At 43.3% G+C, this 22,732-nt stretch overlaps 2 protein-coding genes across 3 annotated transcripts in view; one reads left to right on the top strand and one right to left on the bottom strand.

Moving 5' to 3' along the window:
- The window catches only part of babam2 (BRISC and BRCA1 A complex member 2), a 29,343-nt gene that overhangs the window by 2,829 nt on the left and 3,782 nt on the right, over positions 1-22,732 (bottom strand). The window contains exons 5-8 of the mRNA XM_061300831.1: positions 18,600-18,794; positions 18,191-18,265; positions 8,118-8,227; positions 1,421-1,520 (exon numbers count right to left, since the gene is read on the bottom strand). Coding sequence (XP_061156815.1) covers positions 1,421-1,520; positions 8,118-8,227; positions 18,191-18,265; positions 18,600-18,794 — 480 coding nt within the window. The remainder of the gene's footprint in view (positions 1-1,420; positions 1,521-8,117; positions 8,228-18,190; positions 18,266-18,599; positions 18,795-22,732) is intronic.
- The window catches only part of rbks (ribokinase), a 29,492-nt gene continuing 20,583 nt past the window's right edge, over positions 13,824-22,732 (top strand). Inside the window, exon 1 of one of the 2 annotated variants that reach the window (XM_061300832.1) lies at positions 13,824-13,907. In XM_061300832.1, coding sequence (XP_061156816.1) covers positions 13,839-13,907 — 69 coding nt within the window. In that variant the 5' untranslated portion in view covers positions 13,824-13,838. Of the gene's footprint in view, positions 13,908-15,396; positions 15,539-22,732 lie in introns of those variants that run through there. The other variant, XM_061300834.1, reaches the window with a different exon arrangement.

Genomic DNA, 22,732 nt, shown 5'->3' with positions numbered 1-22,732 from the left:
GGACACGGGCATTTGGTTTGGAATAAAATCTGGTTTGGAACGGGCTTGATTGAGTCAGAATATTTCCAATGGGGGTGTACATTTTTATTGTTATCAGGTTTTTATAATAAAAGGTGTCCACGTAAACGTAACCATTGAGATGGAAAATTGCCGTGCCGACTTCAGAGGTCGTAAAAGGAGCCTTCTCCTTAAGTGATATTTCAAATGTGAAGGCAGATGAATTCATGTGCAGCGGGATCTCTGCATAAATCAGACTCATACCAGTTGCCTCATTCGATGATTCATGACTTTTACGACCTTTTATGTGAAGTAGCTATCACTTTACTGCACGTATATCTCACTGGAGATAAAAACACATTTCACTCAAACTGTACTTTTATATCAAAAAAACATTTAGAAAAAAGGCAACAAACTTGATTGTGACGTGATTCAAGAGAAACTAAAAGTTCCTTTTTCTTCCCGTGAACAAAGTTTTGTTCGATGATGTCATGGTGCCAAAATGAAAGTGAAGCTATCTATATTGAATAATTCAATCAGAAACGAAATGACTGGAATACATCAACACATTGTTTCATGTTGGTCGGCAAAACAAAAAAACAACCCTTATCTTTTGATGCCGATTCATTTTTTCAAATGATACACAGCACAGTTGCTGTCATAGCAGTTAGCAGAATAAGGTCCAGTAATAAGACCGTCTGGAATTTTCAGTCATTTTGCGTCCGGATCTTGCATGCAGATCTTTCTCCAGCTCTTTGTCCAACTCCTATCATATTATGAAGAAAATGTTTTGCAAAATATGCTGTAGTGCTCGGTTCTAATGCTGCTGGAGAGACCGGGGTCATTTCGGGACTCCATCACGTGGGATTCCAGGTAAAGGCAAAGGATACAGCCCAAGCAATGTTCACTTTGGCTGTGCGTGTTTATGCACAGGGTGGAGGCGGGGAATGCGTTGACTTCCCCTCGGGATACATGGCATTACATCCAGTCTACACGGCAGACCTACCTGTCAACCTACGGAGAGCGGAGAGCGCTCAGACGGCCAGTGGATGTTGGCCAGAGCGCCCACACGGCCAGATGACGGACACACGTGCATGAGTGCACAAACACGGCCTTGACAAAAAACAACCTTGATTGGTCGCACATTCGGTGGGAGTAACGTCGGGACCGAGTGGCTATTTGTGACCAAGCGAATTGAGTCACCCCTATTTTAGAAGTGCACTTTTGGCATCATCAAAGAGGGAACGATCTCAGCTTTCCAATGATAGCATTGTGCAACATGACATCATTGTAATTATTCATGACATTTTGACCACAGATATAAATAGGGACGTACGACACGCCCCCCGGATAGAGCGAGCAGAGTTTGTTGCTATGCTATGCTAGTTCCTAAAGACATCCAAAAATAGTGTCGCGTTTTTACCTTGTTAGTGAGTAACTGGCACACTTGTGGGACATAGTCAATCAAGCATCCTCCGCTCGGGAATGCTGGGATATGAAGTGCAGACGCACCTCCTAGAGCACTGTTGAATAAAAAGGACAGCGTTGTTAGAAGCAGAAGATGATGCCTTGGAGACGGTGATTGAACAGCTCAGGGTTCCTTCGAACATGATTCTCCGTCATCCGTTCATTCATATCCCGTAGTGCCATCGGTGATCGGTCCACGCTCGTCGAATCGGAAAATCTGCTGCTGCGGTTCCCCGATGCCTAACCAACCGAGGTTGTCGCTCGCTCGTTTTTCTCTCATCTGGGGCAAAATAAAAACGGAATAACCCGAGGACGGGTTAAAGGTTTGAAAGGGCCGCTTACTGGCTTTTATTGCATTTGCTGCTGCTTCTGCTTTCTGAAGCCATCCTATCCTTCAGTATAGCAGGATGATCCCATCACAGGCCGTGAATAGAACGCTAAATGTCACATCACATATACCTTGAGGAATGTTGAGAGTTTTCCCACACCAGAACATCAATAACAGCCCCATCGGTGTAATCGTTATCCGGCAAATTCCCCAAGATGAGCAACATTTTTTCCTAATCTCGACTGACAAGCCAAAGTTCCAGAGAACATCGTGAAGATTGTGGGAGTAAGAGGGCGGAAGGCGGAGTGCAGAATCATCTCTTTTACCTTGGCGTCATCACCCAACTCTTTATGGGAAACATGTTGTCATGGAGTTCAGCAAAAGGTCAGCAATGACTGGACCGGTGGTTTGGACGAGAGCTGATGCAAGTGTGAATACTCCTCTTTGTCACAAGTGCTGCTTCCTCATCTGCTGCTCTGTCATGACAACGTCCCAGTTCAACCTGTTTGGGTCTTTCTTTCTCCAAAGAAAATCCACACAAGCTGCCATCGAGTGGCTTCTTGTCTCTTCTGGAGAATTTCAAAGAGCCAGGCTATTTATTTACTTACACTAGGCTTTGTGCACATAAGTAGCATTAGCCTGTGCATTTTACCATACACCAAGCGACGTTGGATTGGAAATTGCTCACAGCAGTGAAAAGACGAACGAGCCTTTGAAAAGGGAAATCTAAATAATGCCCATCTATCCGCCCACAGTTCTAAGAATAGCGTCGCATCATTCACATGGAAATGCGGACCTCGGAACAAAATACACACTGATTTGTTTGTCACTCATTTGTGTCACGGTGTTCCATGCCTTGCTTTCAAAAGGAGACTCATTAGAACAATTGAGAAAGATTGAACACAATCCGAATATCATTTGAGACCAATTCGCACGTCTAGTTTTCTGTGATGAAACAAAAGGAGCCACTTTGAGTTTACTGACGAGTTAAGAGATAACAAAAACAAGTACCGTATTTTCCGGCCTATAAGGCGCACCGGACTATAAGGCGCACCTTCAATGAATGGCCCATTTTAAAACTTTATCTTTATATAAGGCGCACCGGACTATAAGGCGCACCATTAATGCATCATGTCAGATTTTTAATCCAAATCAAATCATTCTCCATTTTATCTTTTTTATTTCAACTTCAGACGGAACAAATTACTTTATAATCATAACATAATGATCCATAGTCTTTTTGAGTCATGATTCATAGTCTTCAGCGGGCCATTTATGATTGATTTCATGACACAATACTTCGGGACAGTTTGAATTTAGGAATTTGGTCCATATATAAGGCGCACCGGACTATAAGGCGCACTGTTGGTTTTTGAGAAAATTTTAGGTTTTTAGGTGTGCCTTATAGGGCGGAAAATACGGTACTACTCGAGGCGAAAAGCCAAGGCACACAGCAAACGCTTAAATCGGCGTTCTAATTCTAATATAAATCAAAGTCTGACATCTTAAGAACAGTCCCTTTGCTCATCTTCAGTCATTTAGGGCTACAAATTGACTGAGCCATTTCAACATGTCATTTTAGAACAGAGGATGAGTTTCAAATGCTCAAGTCATTGCCATAGTGATCTGGTGTTTTCACCAAATATACTATATTTGTAAGATTATATTTTACGAGAGGTGTCAGAAAAGTGACGGGACACAAAATCTTGCTGGTAGATCAACTGGCCAATATTGAAGGGGGAAAACTCGTAGTTGACAGTTAAGCTTTTGTAGCGCCAGTCCTGGTACATACTGCTGGTGGAATTTCTGGTTATGCAAGCGCCTCGTACGCAACTGTGCCGCCATTAGGTGTGTCGTGGGAAACTGCTCAATTTGAATTCATTGTTTGCTTACTACTAATTGTATATCTTTGTTCATTCACCTAAACCTGGCGACACGGTGGCGGACGGAACAAAATTCTTTAACAGATCAAGCCATGGCACGCAAGTCGGAAGACCTGTTAAGAAGAGCCGGCAAAAGGGCTCTTCCCATTAGCCACACAGGCTGGAGTCACGCAAACAAACGTGGTGCCTGGCACGACCCCTCTGAGCAATGCTGCTTACTGTATGACATATTTACAGTAGCATATGAAAACACACACACACACACAGACTCATGCCCAATGTGACAGGGTTGCCCGTGACTTCATCAACCAGAGAGATTATGTTCTGTGACTCAGGTGGATGTTGACGAGGCTCAGCTTGTTTGTTTATGGGGGGGGGGATTTGTGTGTGTGTGTGTGTGTGTGTGTGTGTGTGTGTGTGTGTGCATACGGTGACTGAGTGAGCGCCGTTAAAAGCTCCGCTGCAGTGGGGACAGACAGACAGACATGAATCATGAATCAAGCAACGTGAAAGATAAAGCGTAGGACTACATTCCGATGATATCGTCACGTTGGCTCACGAGTCGTATGCAAATTCAAACTTCCATAAGTGTGAAGGCATCGTAAAGGATGAAAAGAACATCGAGGTTTTGGAGCGACGTATGCCGTCAATCTTTTGGGGGGTGACATCCCGGCGAGTCAATGCCAAGCCGCAGTCTGCAAGTTACAACACCTCCGATGTCAAACGTCGATAATGAGCCATCTCAGTTGCCAAATGCTAATTGAATGTTATCCAACGGAAAGGTGATGGAACATGGACTTAAACGTGCACCTTTTTTGAAGCGTTGTAGGCGTCAAATCGTAAGTGAGGCCTTTGGGATGGCGAGTGGCTTGCTGACCCCATCGAGAAAACAACAATTGAGGCAAAATCAAATCAAATGAGTGAATATCGACATCTTTGTTGACCAACAATTCAAGTCAGGCATAACATTTTTGTAAAAAACTCGTGGATGGATCCATATAAAAGAAGTATAAAGAGTCTTTTAGTCTCCCACTCACTCACTCACTCACTCACACAAACAAACCATGAGCCACTGCGATGTAAAATGCTGGAAAACACAGCGACATCAAACAATTCCAAAGTTTTCAAGGTGACAAGGTGTCTTGAGTGGCTGACAGCGAGCTAAGTGTCTGCGATGGCGTCGAGTCGTCTCATCTAGCTTTGCTGTTAGCGCTCAAATGATTTGAGATGTTTGCAAAACCTTGAAAGACATTCGATCCAAATGCAAGCCTTTTCAAAGGCTATAAAGCACCTCGACAGACCCTGAAGAAAGGACACGCAAAAACTATTCACCCACACGCACGCACACACACATCAGCATCCAGAACGCACAAACAAGCGAGCCGAGCCGAGTCGGCACCTAGAGGCAAATGCAGATACACAAACATTAGTGCACTGCAGCCTAAAACTGTCTCTCTGTGTTGACTTTTCTGGGCTCCTAAATCTGCTTTGGGGGCAGAGACGGTGCCCACTCCATTCTTTTATGCAATGCAGCAGGTTTTGTGGGGAAAGGAGAGCTGGATGTATCCAGCTCATCTCATGGGCATGCTACAATCAGGTAAAAGAGAAGTCAACGTAAAAAGATCAACGGAGATGATAGTCGGACTAGCAATCCGGCTGGAGAGAATGACTTGGGTCTTAATGCTGGCTCACTTGAGTCAAACAAAAGTATGCTCGACTCTTCCCATAACAAAGCGCAAAAATAAATCTCTTTCAAAGACGGGAAAAAAAAGGCTAGCATGAAAACTCAAAGTATAGCTCCTGGTGCTTGGCTGCTAAACATTACATAAGAAATGAATCTTAAGCAAGGTATTTTGTTTTGGACTTTTCAAAATCAATAATTGCTACAGAAAAAGAAACAAACATACAGTCCCATCAAAGACAGGAGCAGATGCACTGGGGCCGCCGGATACACAAAGCACCGCTGCTAAAACTGTGGGAGTCGCTCGGTCGGTCGGCCGGTCGGTCGGTGGGCCGGGTACTTCAACGTATTTTTCTTCCCTTGCTGCGAGGCCGAAAACATTACGTACGGCGCCGGGCTTTGAAGACCACGCAAGAAAATGCAGCGAGAGAGAGCAAGAAAGCGGGAGCCAGTGGGAATGGAAACGGAGGTACAACGTTCCTGCTCAGGGGGGGGCTTTGCAAGTTTTGTTCAGCCCCTACCCAAGGAAGAATGAAAGGAAGATATCAAACAATCCTGCCGTGACTGGAGAGAAGAAAAGAGAAAAGAAGTGGAAGGAAGACAAAATGAGAGGGAACCGCGCTCCCTCTCCAGTGTGTTGATTTTCTTTTTCCATCATTTTTCCTCTCTATGTCGAGTGAGCGACGACCTTGCTGGGTAGAGCAGAGCGCTTCTCTTGCTTTTAAGTCCCACTCACTCACTCGTTTCCCTTTGAGGATCAGCCAGAGGGATCAGCGGAGGAAAGGGAGTGATGGAAAATGGAGAAAGATGGCGAGAGAGGAAACAAGGCTGCAGACGTTTGGATAAAAAAAAAAAAAAGGCAACGAGGTGGTTGAGGGACAGAAGAAGAAGATAGAAGATAAAGCGAAATTATAATTTGGGAAAACAAAAAAAGGCGGACACTATGAATGGCCAGACAACAAGGATGCAAAATACCAAATCCTGTCATTTCAACTCTAAATAAACGTACCAAATATAAATCTACTAACGTTGCTGCGTTCAATTTTAGCTCCTGGATTTCCAAAACCGCATAAATCGATTCCAATTATTTTCTAAGATCGCATGATAGGAATTGAAGCTTCATCATCGAAAATTGACACCAAATCGCTCGCTATCTTGCCAGAAAAATGGGGCAGACAAAGACAGCTCAGTGGCCTAGCGGTTAGAGTGTCTGCCCTGAGACTGGAAGGTTGCGGGTCCAAACCCCGGCCGGGTCATACCAAAGACTGTAAAAATGGCTCCCTGCTTGGCACTCAGCATTAAGGGTTGGAATTGGGGGTTAGTGGAGCTCTTCACAAGCCCTAGGCTTCGTCTCCCTCCTTGCACGGTTATTGATATAATAATATGTGCTAAACAATAAACTAACTAACTAACAGCTTTCCTCTTCAGCAGCGCCGACGTAGCGATAATGAGCGACTCAAAAGGGTCAGCGGCAACATGTAGGCAAACTATCAGGGCAAGTCATTTGCATAAAGACAAGTATGCTAAAAAGCGGGCTAACTCACGCTCCCATGTGAAATTAAGGAGCATCCGTGATGAGTACGAGCAAAACGCAATCATGCACAAACTGGTACGCACATGCAATCATTTGTTTTGAAACAAGAGCGAAGAAGCCGCCTTGGGTGATGAATTAACACACTCCCACACAGCTGACAAAAAGGTGCATAAAAAGCATGGAAGGGGGGATATTCACAGAGGGCCTTGATATGCATATGTGCAAATGTCTTTAGAGAAAGAGTCGAACATTGAGCAGGAAGAGGAGGCTGGCAAATGAGACTTTGGCTCCGAGTGCTACGATGGAGCGTCTGCATTTGCACTGTTGCTCGCCTCGTTTGGCGTCAACCAGCCTTTTTCAGTTCAAACGTTGCAGCGCACTGCCTTTAGCCTCCTTCTGTCTCATCTCCTCATGTAACTGCCAGAGGAGGAGAGGCCTGAGTAAAAGTGCAAAACAAAGGTAAGATGCATACAATGTATGCTGGAAGTGCTAAGAGAAAGCATTCTTCAAGCAGAAGCCCTTTGAGCCAAAAGATGGATGCAATGAGAAGCAGAAGCAGCTCTTAGTGAGGCTGGAGGTAAAGCTGCACACTAATGACTTCCAAAACAAGAGAAAGTCTTTACAAAAATAACACGGGGGTTAACTGGCTTTAAAATATTTCGCTCATCTGCATAATACAGTATCGAAAGAACAATAAAAAAACGGAAATTGACGCTAGTGGGAATCCCAACATTTGCATTGCATTGCATTTGACATCACCTTTAATGATTCGGATGAAAAGTGCCGTCTAAAAAGTGCTCCAACCTAGGGAGGGATGGGAAAACATCTGATGAGATGGGACGGAAAACACTGAAGCAGGAGCAGAGGGGAGGCGTTTGGCCAACGAGAAGGGGCAGAGGTCTGTTAACCTGGTGCGACGGGGCGTGTGCTTGTAAATAAACATCAGGTCGAGATTATTCTAAGCACGGAAGCCCAGACCGTTGGGCCCCGGGGTCAGAGTGGGCCCATACCTGGCGCTCGCTCTCTCACACACTCAAACACACACACACACACACACACACCAACGAACGAGTCACTCATTGGTGCGACAAAAATGTCAACACGCATACACACAGGCACACTATTAAAAGTATGTGTTCATTCAACACATTTTGACTTTGGTGCTTTTGCAATCGTCTCTTAAGGACGGCCACTCCTACTCTCGTCGCTTTCAGATGATGTACTTACTGTTCAATACTTGGAGAAAGGTAGAGTTTGGGGAAGACTTGAGTGGCCTCAGCATCCTCAAAGCTGACAGAGAGAAGAGCCACATCTTCTCCAGGGTCCAGTGCCGTGTCCTAGGCAGGAAAAGACAGGTCAACCTTTGAGGAACATCCACCGGTATGCTACTTTTGAGGAATGTGTCATACATGTAAGAATTTAAAACAGTTCTTTGCCAAATGGAAAGAAAAAAAATCCAACATGATAGTATTGCTCAAGTCCTAAAATATGGTTGACTGCAGCAAGCATAAGACACCAGAAGAAACATCTGTTTGGTTTCATGCTCCATTAGTTTCAACATCTTCAACATGAGGCTGATCTGATGACTCGGAGCACCGATCAAGTCATGTGTGAGATGCTTACAGAGGCCACCCGGAGCTGCGTGCTAAAACCTTCATCCGCCTCTGTCTCGGAGGTTGGACTTTCTCATTGTGTGATATATTTCCTCGAGCATGGCCACTTCCCAGGCAGCCATGCAGGCACTGTCATTAGTGCAATTTGCCATCAAATATTTCAGGCCTTGACAAAAAGGCTCTGCGGTGATAATCAAATGTCTTACAGATGGTTTGAACTCATCCGTTTGTTATAATTGCTTCTGTTCGTTCGCCACGGTGAGGGGAAATCTAACCGGCACACACGATGGATGGATGAATGGATGGAGGCGCAGTTCAAGCACTTGATAGCTTCCAACGTGATCCCACCCATGAGCTAATTGGGCGCATTTTTGCTCCGCTGATCACAAAACCCGACTAATCGTCGAGACTTGAGGAAAACGTTGATGATTGATTGGTGGAAGAAGGAATCCGTTTGGTGAAAATGTGAAATCAAAAGTATAACAGACAGCCTTCAGGCCCACGACAGTTATTATTTAAAAATGGGAGATGTTTTCGAAAAGTAGCATAGACCATTAGGTTACATAAGAGTACCCATCAAACGGCCATGAAAATTGTAGCGGCCAAAGACTTCAAATTGTAATATACCAGCCCCGAGAAACTACGTCTTGATACGTTTGTGGCCGAGGAGAGGCAGAGGGAAAAAAAAATGGCAGGGTATGAATGTGGCATCCAAAAGTGTGGCCTGATGGAATCAGCTCACATCAATATAGTCTGCATCAGTAAACAAGGCTTGCTCTGTGTCTCACAGCAGCGCCGGCCGGCCGGGCTTCTGCCGCTGACGATATGGGACAGATAGGAACAGGCATGAAGATGTGGGACTGCCGCGGTTGCTTGCTGTGGTTTGGGAAAAGATTAGTTTGCTCCAGTTTGTAGCTGTCAAGTCCTGTTCTTGTCTTTAAAGGTGATTTAATTTTTCTACTGGGACAGCGAGCACAGATGGATGAAAAGTAACAGGAAGGTGAGAGGGCCAGATTAGGAACATGGGCCACAGCCTTCTTGGGACTATCACACAATCCGCTCAGAACAAAGGAGAGCCTTTTCGTGGAATGATTCAGACTCACCTTCTTTGACATTTACTTGGTTTTCCTTTTCCCATTCAAAACATAAATACTTATAATTAAAAACAATCAAACAGATTTAATTCGGCTCATAAGTGACGAGCATTTCTTTGGCACATTTTCTGAAACATCCTCATGTACAGTTTTTTGTTTTTGTTTTTGGTGTGGGGGCTATTAAAAAACTCCATTCAGTATGGAGTTTAGCTGCTAACACTTGCACACACATGCAGAGAAATTGACCAAGTATAATTCGGACGTCCAGCTTAGTGATTAGAAATGACCCCATGCTTGAAAATACGACGACACCTTTTTTCTGAGGTGACTGAGAGGAGGGCGAATTGAGCAGAGGATGATAAGAGTGAAAAAATTTATTATTGGGGTGTCAAAGACATTAAAAAGAAAAACACAAATAACCAGATAGACAAAACGTGAAACGTTAGCAAACTCAAAAAGCTTCCAGTCCACGGGCAGAACCTTAATGAAGACATCTTCTTCTATAATGAGCAGTGAACACTCGGTCAGAGGATTGCTAGTAAAAAAATAATAAAAATAAATAAATACTGGGTGTCCTGCAGGGGAGATGGTCGGACGTAAAAGAAGTATTTACTACCTGCCCTGAGAGAAAGTGAGTCAACTACTCAAGGGCTAGATTTAAGAAAGTGCTGGGTGAATAATGTGCAATACTGTGTCAAGGTTAGAGGGTGCCTTCCGGTCAAGCCCTTCACGGCCGCCGCCCCACGTCTTCCATCCCCCGTTACTCTTTCGGACACATGGCTGCACGCACGCACACACACAAACATGAAGGCGGCGGCGGCGGCGGCGGCGCACTCGTAGCTCTGTGTCCGTTTGTGTGTCTCCTGCTGCCCTGGCCTCTGGCATCTCCTCTGTGTCTCAAGTGACAGGCTGGAGATGTGACAGCTGTCCTTATGCCAGAGCAAGCCTGGCCAAAGTCAAAACACACAAAAACGCAGAGGCTCGACTGCAGGCCTAGAACGGACGGACGGACGGACGGAGGAGGAGGTAAAGAGACTGTCTGCCTTCTTGGCCCAACTTTAAATGTCATGCCTGATGTCATGCGCTGCCTTGACTGACAGACAGCGCAATTGTTGTGCGACGACATCTCCGGCTCTTAGGCCAGCTCTGAGTGCACCGGTTAAGACTAGGAAGGCAAAATTGACATTGGGGGAAATCACAAGAAGGAATCATGAGAGGAAGGAATAAAGTCACAAATGTGACACTGGGCCGAAGAAAGTCCAGCATACCATTGCTAATGATGTGGTGGCGCTGCCAATCCTGCACCCGCTACCACAAAAACATGCCAGGGCAAGCACAAATCACCACAACCCAAATGGCACGCATATCCAAGAGGACCTAAGGTCCTCGTCTCAAGTGTTTGCCTTTTCCTTCCTTCCTTCCGAGCAAGCCCTCATTTCATACTTTGACTTTACACTCTGGTGTGACAAGTTGGGTAGATGATTAACCAGGCTGGCTCATAGCTGAAGTCAGTGCCAAGAATGAATTCTGTCATGTGCCCAATGGATTATAGAATACACATGCTCCACCTGGAGGTCAACACACCTTAAAACTCTAGTATTGTGCGGAGAAACCAAAACGCTATATGCTGCGCTTCTTTGCTAGCAAAAAAAAAAATACTGTATATACAGTTTGTAGCAATAAAGTCATCTATCTGTTTGTCAAATATTCCATCGCTGGAAATGGGAACCAAGCCGAAATCAAAGTACAATCTGACCAACGGATGCGTCATTGACATGCAAACAGATCATATTTCACTGAAACAAGTCATAAGAGTGACTGTGGCCAAGTGCCACTAATAATGCGTCACTGATAGCATGTGGTGGCTTTTGTTGTTTGCGCATTTTGCAGAGTGTGATGTGATGCTGCTGGCTGGGGCTTCTGGCCACAAAGGCTGACTCAAGTACGATCACTTGCATGTGGAAAATAACATGCATTATGGGAAGGACTAAATTAGCTCCTCGACCGTATGTTTACTCTCGTTGTTTGACGTATCGGGCCAGAAAGGTCTTTTAATCCAATTCCCGTAATAAGGAATCGTGCATTCATATTACGCTGAGCATATTTTTCCAAAAAGCCAAGCGAGATCACTGCAGACATTAAGAGGAGATTTAAAAGGAAGACGGCAGTGCAACAGTTTGGTTATAGTGGTATTTCTCCAGGCGATAATTGTAATTGTATTAATCATGCTTGGCAGACACTGTTGCGGGGTGTTTTTGTCCCTCTGCACTGTTAATGAGATTTGCTTTTTATTTTGGGACCAATGCAACCTCTTGCCCCCTATTTGAGGGGAATGGCACTTGGTGGTGGTGGTGGTAACGTTCCTAAACTGCGAATTGTAAAATGACATTTCAAATAATTATGCTCAAGATGTAAATTGGGGCTCTCGTGCGCGTCTGTGCGAGCAATCGCAAATGTGTTTCATGTTATAAAGAATACTTTGTGAATAGCAGGAGTAAATACAATTTTAGAAATAACGTTCCCTTCAAATAATATTTTGCCGTACTTGTAAAGGCCTCGTTTGGATCTTTTTTCGAGATGTAAGAATTAACCGAGGCTAAATTAATATAACAAAAGCAGTCATTCAAATTGTACCTCTTACACTGACCTCAACTAAATACAAGAAATTCTATCCGAAAGTTTAAATCAAGGTGCCTTTAATTGAATGAATGCAGAGGGTGAGAATATGAGATTCAATGGTGCTTTTTTTGGCAGTACACTATTGATTGGAGATGGGAAGACGAAGGAAACAAGCAGGACAGATCTTTTACAGCTCAACCAGGTGACCCCAAAGTTGAAAAGAGGAAAACAACACAGCAATAGCGAGATGAACATTCGAAGGTGTTACAGGAAAACAACATGCGATGTACAATTTGATATACAGCGAGGGCAGAAAGTAGGCCAGATGGAAGTAATTCCATGGAGGCGTGGGGAAGTGTGTGTGTGTGTGTGTGTGTTTGTGTGTAGGGAGATAGAATGGTGTTGGGGACGGAGGAAGAAGCACAGGAAAGGGAGGGGGGGGTGGATGCTCTCCTGAGAATAGTCTAACGCTCTGCAGGGGGTTTGGAGCTCAAGCAGGTAGGTGGGAATGTTCTTGTGGAGAAATAGCGTGGGTGGCTTAAGGGGGCGGCGGGAGAGACAGTGGATCCAAATCCCACAGGAAGACAGTGCTAGGGTGTGTGTGACCTTTGGTATGAAGGAGTCGTGTTGGGGTCACCATTTGACGGCAACATAAAATGCAGTTTTGAAATAATTCTATTTATTAAGTGGGGGGGGGGGAAGCTACCTAAAGTGCTTAGGCCACCCTTGGCTGATACAACCAAAATCTACCTTTGGTAATTGGCAATGACTTTTCGGATCTGTTTTGGCCTACTCTTCCTTGCAGCATGATTTTAATCAAGCAAAGGGCCTTTTTAAGATGATGCCTAGGGATGGGTACCAAGCCCTGGTACTAAACTGGCCTGGAGCTGAATTTTAAATGGAACAATAAGCTCCACTCTGACGGTCCTGGAGAAATAAGTCAAGTTCATTTTCAATTGACTTAGGCGCTATGAACATTATTTTGCATTTTGTCCTTTTCTTGTTTCTAAGAGCAAAACATTCAAATATTTGAGCTGTGACGAGGACGTTAACGTGGCCATAACTGGAAGCTGTCATGAAGCGGAGAGAAATTCATGCAAGCTCACATTTTCTCCTGTTGCATTTCACTTTACAAATGCTGGAAGGTTCTGGTGGCACTCGTAATGTGTCACAACAAGGAAGGAAACAAAAGGACTGACGTCTCTCCCTCAGGAGACAACCTTTGTGATAACAGTGGAGATCAAGTTGGATAGGCCAGACTAACTGAAAAGAAAATCTGCAATTGATTGCTTCTTGTTTATCAACAGGACTACTGCTTTGTGATTACGGTTGGAAAAGTCGGTGGTGAGATTGCGAGCTTTACCCGACATGTTTTGTATTTGCAACAGTTCAGCGGGAGGTTTTTCTTTTGATGGCGGTTCTGAAAATTAATCATGTACGTTAAACGATGGGCTACAAAGCACAATTTCTTTTACACTCCAGTTCACAGATGTCCTTTGATTTTAGAAATGCCAGACGGTACTATCGCAAGATGAAAGCAGGTTGTTATTATTATTATGAGAAGCAACTTTGGTTAGACTCTCAGTAAACTTTCCAATTCGGAGACATTTTCTCAGCAGGCTATGACTGCGGACGACCAGATGCTAAAGCACCCGGCGGTGGCCACAGCAAGACTCCGAAATATCTTGAAGGTACGGAGCACGCGAAAAGATGATTAGCTTTTTGATCTCTCAAAAGGAGGAACAAGAAATGCAGTCAAGTTGAAGCGTAGATATCTCGACCGAGGAGGCCACGCAATCTACCTGGAACATTTTGGCTTTGTGTTACTCCTGAATCTTCCCTTTTTGAACTCCAAAACGGAATGAGATTTTTCTTGGGTAATGATTCAAACTCTGCTAGTTTTGCATAAACCCGTAGACAGAAAAAAAAATGCAATCACAAAGCCTACTAGGTACCAATTAAACGATTTACTAATTATAGTAAATTCTCATTGGGGTGGGAACCACATTGAGAGAGAAATGGGGACAATCGAACCTTGCAATCACAATTAGTTGTTTTCCATTTCGTTCAAAATGTCCTTGTAACAAGAAAAATCTGTTCGACTTTGCAGCTGGGCTTGATTCGGAGGTTGGTTCTAAATAAGTGGAAACAAACCAAACTGAACAATACTGAGCAATAATAAATATGTACAGAATTGTCGTCAATGGACCAAACCATCCTGCTGCCTGAAATGACTGCTAAAAGTAACCCTTGCACTTATTTGAGCGCGTAGGCATCAGAGAGCTAATCGCAAACGAACCAAACGGAGAACCGATGAAACCCACTTAACGCAGCGATTCCTTTTTCCATGCCACTTCAGGGTTTCGCTTCGCTAAATCAGCAAATCCAAGACAAAGATGATGCATTTCCTGCCACTTGTTTAGTGTCCATGGCGTCAAGCGATAACACTTTACTGTACTAAATAGGATATTTCGACATTGGCTTGGACAGAGGCCGACAATATATCAGATATAGGGATGTCAATCTCATTTCTCCTAATTGACATCACTTGGCAGTTTTGTTTTCGAGATTGGTGACATTTCAATCCATCTTCGAGCATTTACCAAGCGATAATACATGTACCATTAAAAAGACACATAATTGTTTATCTGCGTGGAAGCATTGGCTGGCCTTTTCAGATTTCACTCGTACACTGCATTAGTCAAGCCCAGACTGGCAATTACTTGACAATGTCTTTTGGGCAACTTGCTTTCCTACTAAATGCCAAGTCACAGTGCTAAACAGACACGCCATCGCTCGGCAACGGGACTTGAAATGAAAACCAATGCAGCTTCATATAGTATTTGATTTCCCGCTCATTTATTAGCTTTGTATTTTTATTTTTTTTTCCTCCCCAGAGCTGAGGCAACAATGTCCCGATGTGGACATTTGGGTTGAACCTACAATTATTTTATAGCTCCTGAGTCACTGTTTACCGTGGAAGGGCACGGCAGGGACACAAATTCCAAGCACTTGCTTTGGGACAATCTCTTTGCAGTCACGCAAAAGATTGTTCTTGGCGCTATTAAGACAAAATGGCCAGCTCAAAGAGATTTTTAACGATGGGTCATATTAAGTATTGGCTCATCCATTGAAATGTTGTTTTGAGAGCCTTTGGAGAATTGAGAAAGACTTGTGATGAAATAGGCTGGCTATCTGCAGCCACGACTTCTCCAAAAGCTCAACCGTCAGACCAAAAAGGCAGGAGAGAAAAGCATAAGAACGAAAGCTCCGCGCGTCGTTGAGAAAGATGTGACATTTATGTGGCAACCGGAAAGGCAAGGTAACCGCAGCTGTGACGGATTGGCCTTCTGCATGTTCTTTTACAATCTTCCCAAAACACGAACGAGGCAATTTTAGAGCACAAAAACATGTTTACCCGAGTCCATCGTTTATTCATTTAATTTGTTACAAGTGGCGCGATGGAGCTGCGGCGCCGCACATTGGGTGTTCAAATTTCTCTTCAGGCTTTCCGTCTTGCTGAAGTTTTCTCTAGGAACTTTACCTTCCTCCCACATTCTCCAAAACAAGTCTGATATGTTTACCCAAGTCTCGTACCTAGGTGTAATTATGAGTGGGAATGCTTGTTTGTCTTCCAGTGGCTCATGACTGTGCACACATGCTGGCATACATTGAAATCCAAGCGTTGAGAAAATGCAAAGCATAACGTTGCGCTGCCAGTCACAGCGCAACAAGCCTGTCCCCTCCATTCCCTTGACGAGCCTATAAATATCCTTAATCTGTCATTAGTTGCTTCCCTTGTGACCACTGGGGATAATGGATGCACTCTCTTCTCGTGAGATGACAACGCCACTGATAAATGGAGAGGGATTAGGAATAATTTAAGGAGAGCATTTGGTTTCCTTTTCAACTTATTTGCATAATGTTACTGAAGATGATCTTGAACAGTAGCAGAAGCAAAAAAAAAAAAAGAAAAAAAAAAATTTATTGGATGCAAATGCTTTGGTGAACCATACAATATATCCAGAACCAAAAGAGGGCAAAAAATGAAGATGCAGCAGTGCATTATTATTATTATCATCATTATTAATTATTATTATTATTATCGTACCTCCAATACTCAAGCAGTATCAGCTACATACACTTGCTACATACGCGTGCACCAAACACAGACTGACAAAAACAAATCCACTAAACAGAGCCACCAATAGCTTTGGAGCTGGTGGCATGGGTCAGTGCTTGTGGGGGAAACAAAGCTCAAGTGAAGCGAGAGCAGAGGCTAGCAACATGAGAGCGCTGTCACGCCACACTGATCTGTCTGGGCATTTGGGAGCATGTTGCACATACAAGATGATATGTTGGAGAATGACAGGAGCAGTAGGTCTAACACCACCATAGTTTTGCTTCTGCTTTGTCTTTAAGGGGGAAATGGTTTATTACCACCACCAAGGAGGTTCCATCCACATGGCTTTGTCATATTGATAAACATTTGTCCGAGATGCACAATTTACGGACTAAATGATTAAAAAGACGGATTTACTTACAACCTTGACGTTTCAATTCAACCTGATGTGCAACACGAAATACGAGCACAGACCTGCAATTTAAATGTAGCCGCAACAATGTTAGACACACAGATGTTAAGGTACAATAGAAGAAAGAGAAACCGCAAAGGCTCACATGGCCTTTCAAGGGGGAAAAAAAAAGTGCCAACGCTCATTGTACGCTTCCTTCATTTCTGCTCTCTACATCCTCCTTAATGTTTCATTTGGAGCATGACAGGCTGGCCACCTCAAAATATGAAGTCAACTAGCAGCCCACGGCTTGCTTTCCAGTAGACGCAGGAAGGTAAACATGTCCAGTGCAGCGAGGGCAAAGCAAAGCGCACAAATGCTTTGCTCCAGGTAGCGCTTGTCCTCCACAGCTCTGCTAAGCAATCACCACCTGTGCAAGCTTGCCCATGTCTAAATGCACTTCCGCTTTATTTCCATACCTACTGTCCTCCGGCAAGGACGTCCACAATTTTTTGGGAAGGTGGATTCAAAACAAGGTCAACTGTCTGACCTCTGCAAACAGGCAATTTATGATATTGTTGATGTGTTAAGCATTGCTGAATGGGTTGGAACTTTTCACAATAGCTATCATTTTATTTTTGATGTGACTACTGATTTGCAAATTCAGTTCATTTGTATTAGCTTGAAAATTAACGAATTTTTATTGTATTTTATATTGTTATTTTATTCTTTTTTTTTTTCTGAAAATGCTTGTTTTTTATTTGTTCTTATAGGACTCTATACTGCATATGAAATGATTGCTGTAAAAGAAATGGTTAATGTTGACTGACAGCTTGGGTTTGAAATAAAAAAAGATTGCGACAGAGTTGTCTGCAAGAATGAGCCAAGCGTCGTTCCTAAAAATCTGCAGGAAGACAAAAGTAATACTTTTACGATCGCCAGTCTGTCTGTAAATCATGAAACTATGATCAAGTCTGCCTGGGGACAGCGAGAACCAGACCTTAAAGCGGCTTGCGGTCTGAGTGATGTCGGAACAAAAGGAGGTCGTGAGACTGATGATTGCAGCTATTTGCCATATGTTTAGCATCAATTCTCCGTACAAACATGGGCCACCTCGTTAAAGGCCAGAGAGCCAAAGCCGCGAGCGTCAAGCAGGCAAAGACGGTACAAGTGACAAAGAGTGAGAACCGGGGCAAGCGAGGAGACTTAGAGAGAGAGAGAGAGAGAGAGAGAGTAAAGAAGCCTCCAGACAGCACGCAGTTCAGAGCAGATCTGGAGTGACGGCTTGCTGATTAGTCAGCTCACAGCCCCTTAAGACTGGAGTCCACATATACACGGCATGAAATTCATTTGAAAACAAATCCGACCTTTGACGCTTTGGCCCATGCAAAACATTTGAAGGGCATCTTGAGGATGTTAAATGATCAATACGTACTTGTAGATAATGCTTCGTGACTTACCTTGAGGAGATAGATTGGGATGTTGCTGAAGTCCACGGGGAGTTTCAGAAGAAAGCGAGCGGAAAACTCCCCTGTCTGGAATACAAGTATTGGACAATTTGACACAAAAGAGATATCTGGGAAAAAAAAAACTTTTGTTGGTACCACATGATCAAACCGAGGGGGAAAGATGGAGGTTGTGGCGAGCTTTGAACAGCGTACGGAACGCTTCTTGTTATTCATGCACCCACGACAGGTGGTCGGAAATTGCCGATTTAAATACATTCAGGGTCATTTGAGTTGACCCAAAATAACATGCAGAAAAAAAGAAGGGTGTTTTGATGGTGAAACGAGCTTATTTATTAATGATGGACCCGTAATTGACAGATTAAAAACACATATTCAATTTGATATACAACACCATTCTTACCCAGCTGTTCTTGTGTCCAGCATATATCTCCATATTCCGGCCATAGTTGGGGTCCTCCAGCAGGCTATCGTACTCAAAGAGAAGTCTGGAGCTTTCACGGAGGCGCTGACATTGGTAGTGGTGGTACTGCTGGATGAGCTCCTTGACAAGCTGGAGCAAACAATCTGGGTTGCCAGCATCCCATTGGACCAAATGCTGGAAAAAGACACAATTGAACTTTTTCTTTCAACATCAAATATTGTTCACAAATCTGCTCGTGTCTAAAGTTAAATTCAATCTGTGAGTGGATGAATATGGTTGACACAAAGGCGTCGGTGACAATGTTGGTCCAGGTTAGCGTGTCTCAACGACCGACTTTCTCTTTGCGTCCCTTATTAGAGCAATAAAGAAAGCATCCGTTGTTTGAAAGTGACTTAACGATGGCATGGGCAAGCTAAACCGAGAGAGTGACTTCATCGTCCAGTGGTTACCAGCCATGCCGGCCGGGATTCCCGAAATGAGGAGGTGATGCAAACAAGGATGGGCATTGTCCAAAACAGGCGGTCAGTGCCCCGGGGCAGGAGCGTGCAGAAATGGAGGAGCGGCTTAAGGAACTGCTGTGTCAGCGTTGTGACATACAATATCAGTGAATCTACACTGAGGAGTTGAGGCGGGATCGGAGGTGAAGGGGGCGAGGGGGGGTCGGTAAAGCACTGAGGAGCTCAGGCAAGTAGGCCAAAGCCATTGGGAAAGGCAAACTTGATCCTAAAATAGAATATAAAAAAACACAAGTAGCAATTCAGAGTCATGTTGTGCTACGAGGAGAATTTCATTCAATAAAGACTAGACACTATTCATGTAGTTGTGGTCACAAGTTATTATTTTTTTTTTAATCAGACGATAAAGATCTCTGGCGTTTTAATGATGATGAAGATTGACAAGCTAAAAGTAGATTTGGGTTTGCATGCGTTAAGGAACACAGTGTATGCACACCTAAATTTGGTCTTTTCACACTTAATAGTCCCAAGTTGACAGAATGATGTCTTCCCATGCCATCCATCCGTCTGTAGCATCTCTGTTCCAGTATTTATCTTAGGCCACTTAAGAGAAGCGCTGGCATCTGAAAATCCAAGATAATTATATAGGCCAAGAGGAATGATTTGTTTTTATGTCTTGAATGTGATTTTTATAGAAGCTGGCAACCTGATCCAATAAATCGCTGTTGACTTGAAAGTGTACGGCATTAAACAACTCCCAAGTATTAAATTAATCTCTGTTAGTCTCTAATTCAAGAGTGGGCTCACACCCTGTTCCGCCCCCAGAGATTGCCAAGTCTAAGATCATCCTAAATTGCTCTTGTCATGTGTTTAAGACACTTGGCATTCTCAAGCCAGTGTTTTTTTTTCTTATTTTTTTTTTTTTCAGTGTGATCTGTGCAGTTTTTGTCCAACACGGTTCAAGTTGTTGACAGAAAATAGCAGACATTCTTGAACTGGTTTACCACCTCGGCCAATTTGTCCTGTTTGTTCTTCCCATCAAGCTTCTCAGTTTGCAAACAATACCACGCCTGTTCAAAGCATTCCCAGACATGTTAGTGAAAGCTCTGCCAATAAGAAAACGCCACTAAAATGTGGAACGCATTATTCGCTGAAGCAAAAGGGAAATGGTATGCTCAGGTTGACCCGACTTTACAGGCCATTGGGGTGCCATTGTTAGAACAGAACCAGGGGAAACCTGCAGCAGCAGCTAGGAAGCGCTGGCCAATATATGGCATTGGAGATTAGCAGAGGCTAGCGTCAAGTCACGTTTCCTTTCTCTTCCGAAAAGAATACTTGGATTAGCTTCACATTACACGCATTACGTTGTGAGCTAGCGACATTGTCTCAAACGACACAAAGCCTTGGATGAGATTCTCTTAACATGCGAGAAAGGAACTGGAGCAAAACAGGATCAATTAGACTTTTGGTTGGAGTAAGAAAAAAAGGCCTAGGAGAGAGCCACAAGTGACAAATTGTTAGCAGCGAGTTTGCTGTAATTATTGATCCTTGGTATATTTGGACAAAAGCATGTCAAATGTTCGAGACGTCTCCCCATATTTTATATCGTACAACAACGTTCTGCTCTCGATCTGCTGATTCGCCCAAAAACAGAAACGCAACTTTGTAATGACTTGGCATGACAAGACAACAAAAAAGAGCCCTGAGCTGTTTATGTTAATAAAATTCCCACTCTTAACAAGACAGCGCTTGCCTTGCATTTGCATCTCGAAGGACTCTGGAACCAATAAGTGGAAACATGTTGCTGCGGGTTCTGGGGAGGCCATTGGGGCTAACCCCAGGTCTTGGCCATAAACACGCGAAATGGAGAGAAAAGAAAAAAAAAAAAAAAAAGCAAAGTTGTTGGGAAACTCCCCAAATTTTTCGTGCCGACACACATTGCTGGCCAAGTCTAGACTTGACAAATGACAAACGACTACTCAAAAGACAGAGGTAGTAGCATTGGACCAGAAAGAAGGAAAAAAGAAAAGTTGAGATAAGTATAACTTTTGCTTTTAAGCACAGTCTTAGCCATACTCAATTAAAGATGACCAACAATAACTAAACCGATGATGACCTACCTACATGAATGTTCCGACCACGTCGTTTGCAATAACCATGACCAATTCCCATGAAGCTGGGACATTGCGTAATATATTTTAAAAAAAAAAAAAGAGCAGTACAATGATTTGAAATCCTTTTTAACCTACATCCAATATATAAATATTGAGTAATGTAATTAATATGCCAACAGACCAAAGAAGTAAAAAATCTGATGCAGTGTTTGACATTGCCAACCCCCCTAAAAAAATAATGAATAAATACTACATTTAAAAAGAAAACAAATTTTATTTTACCTAAACACTTACTGAATTTGTCAATTTAAAAAAAAAAAAAAAAGAAGAAAAAGTATATTATGCAAGAGTATTCTAGGCAAGGGATTTAACTGGTATTGCTGTCCACCACCACTCCCTTCCTGCCTCTGTCTTTGTCATTTCCTCCTCTTTGGTCACCTCTCTGTTCCCAAAATGCTCGTCACTCCCCCGTCCGTCCCCTCCACCCGTGCAATCCTGAAAAGAGCCATCACGGCCTTTTGGCTGAAGGAGACCGAGTTGAAGACCAAAAGGAATCAAGCCGCCCCTTTCTTAAGAGAATATTAGCTCCATTAGGATAAGTCGTCAAAAGCAATATTCGTAAAAAGCTATTAAGCAACAAATGATGCCAATAGGCTGAATTGGGGTGGGGTGGGGTGGGGGAATCTGAGGATAACATCATGACAAATTCACAAAAAAGCTTTCACCCACCAGACGCTATTACTGGAGAACATGATGTAAAAATCTGACGTCAATGGAAAAAAAGAGGGGGGAAGAAAAAAAAGAAAAGGAGACATGTTTTCTTCCCGTGCCAGTTGTAGCATTCGGGCACCGTGTTCTCACATCGTCAAAAGAACAGGACACTGAGGTTACAATTTGAAATCAAATGTTACCCACTCAGTACAACCAAACATTTCACTGTAGTTAAAAATAGTTACTACCAAAAAAAGGACTTTAAAAGGAAACTATGAGCTTCTATGTTTGTTGAGTATACGTAGATACAAAATATATCACGTATATAAATCGGCCAAAAAATATGAGGCCTACGTGAATAATCGTAGTATATGGCAATAAAAGACCCATTGTGAGTGCAACTAACATATGTCTGCCATCTTGTGGTGATTGGTGATATTACAACTTAAAATAGTCGCAGATTGGCATACTCCGATTTTTAAAAAGATATTTTCTTTGGATTTCTCTGTTTTTGTTTATATTGAATGTGTATCAGTATATAGATATATATTTTTTTTTATGTCCTCCCCGTTTTTTTTTTTTTAAACTGAACAAGGGGCGCCACAAAGAGCGTGGTTGCTGGCCGTCCACCAGCTGCCCATGCCTGCTCTAGGATTAATAAAACCAGAATATTAATGTTTTTAGCGTGGGGGTAAGGTTTAAAAGTGCAAGGGAGGATACGCATACTGAATGTGTAAAGGAAAAATGAATTGAGCCAGAAGAGCTCTGGCAGCAAAATTACAAATATATGAAGACAAAACTGTATGTGAGAAAATAAACACGCAAAGAGCTG

The sequence above is a fragment of the Syngnathus typhle genome, linkage group LG16 (assembly GCF_033458585.1).
Source record: "Syngnathus typhle isolate RoL2023-S1 ecotype Sweden linkage group LG16, RoL_Styp_1.0, whole genome shotgun sequence".
NCBI classification, from domain to species: Eukaryota; Metazoa; Chordata; class Actinopteri; order Syngnathiformes; family Syngnathidae; genus Syngnathus; species Syngnathus typhle.
The sequence above is the reverse complement of the archived record's forward strand: the minus strand, read 5'-3'. Positions and strand labels throughout refer to the sequence as shown.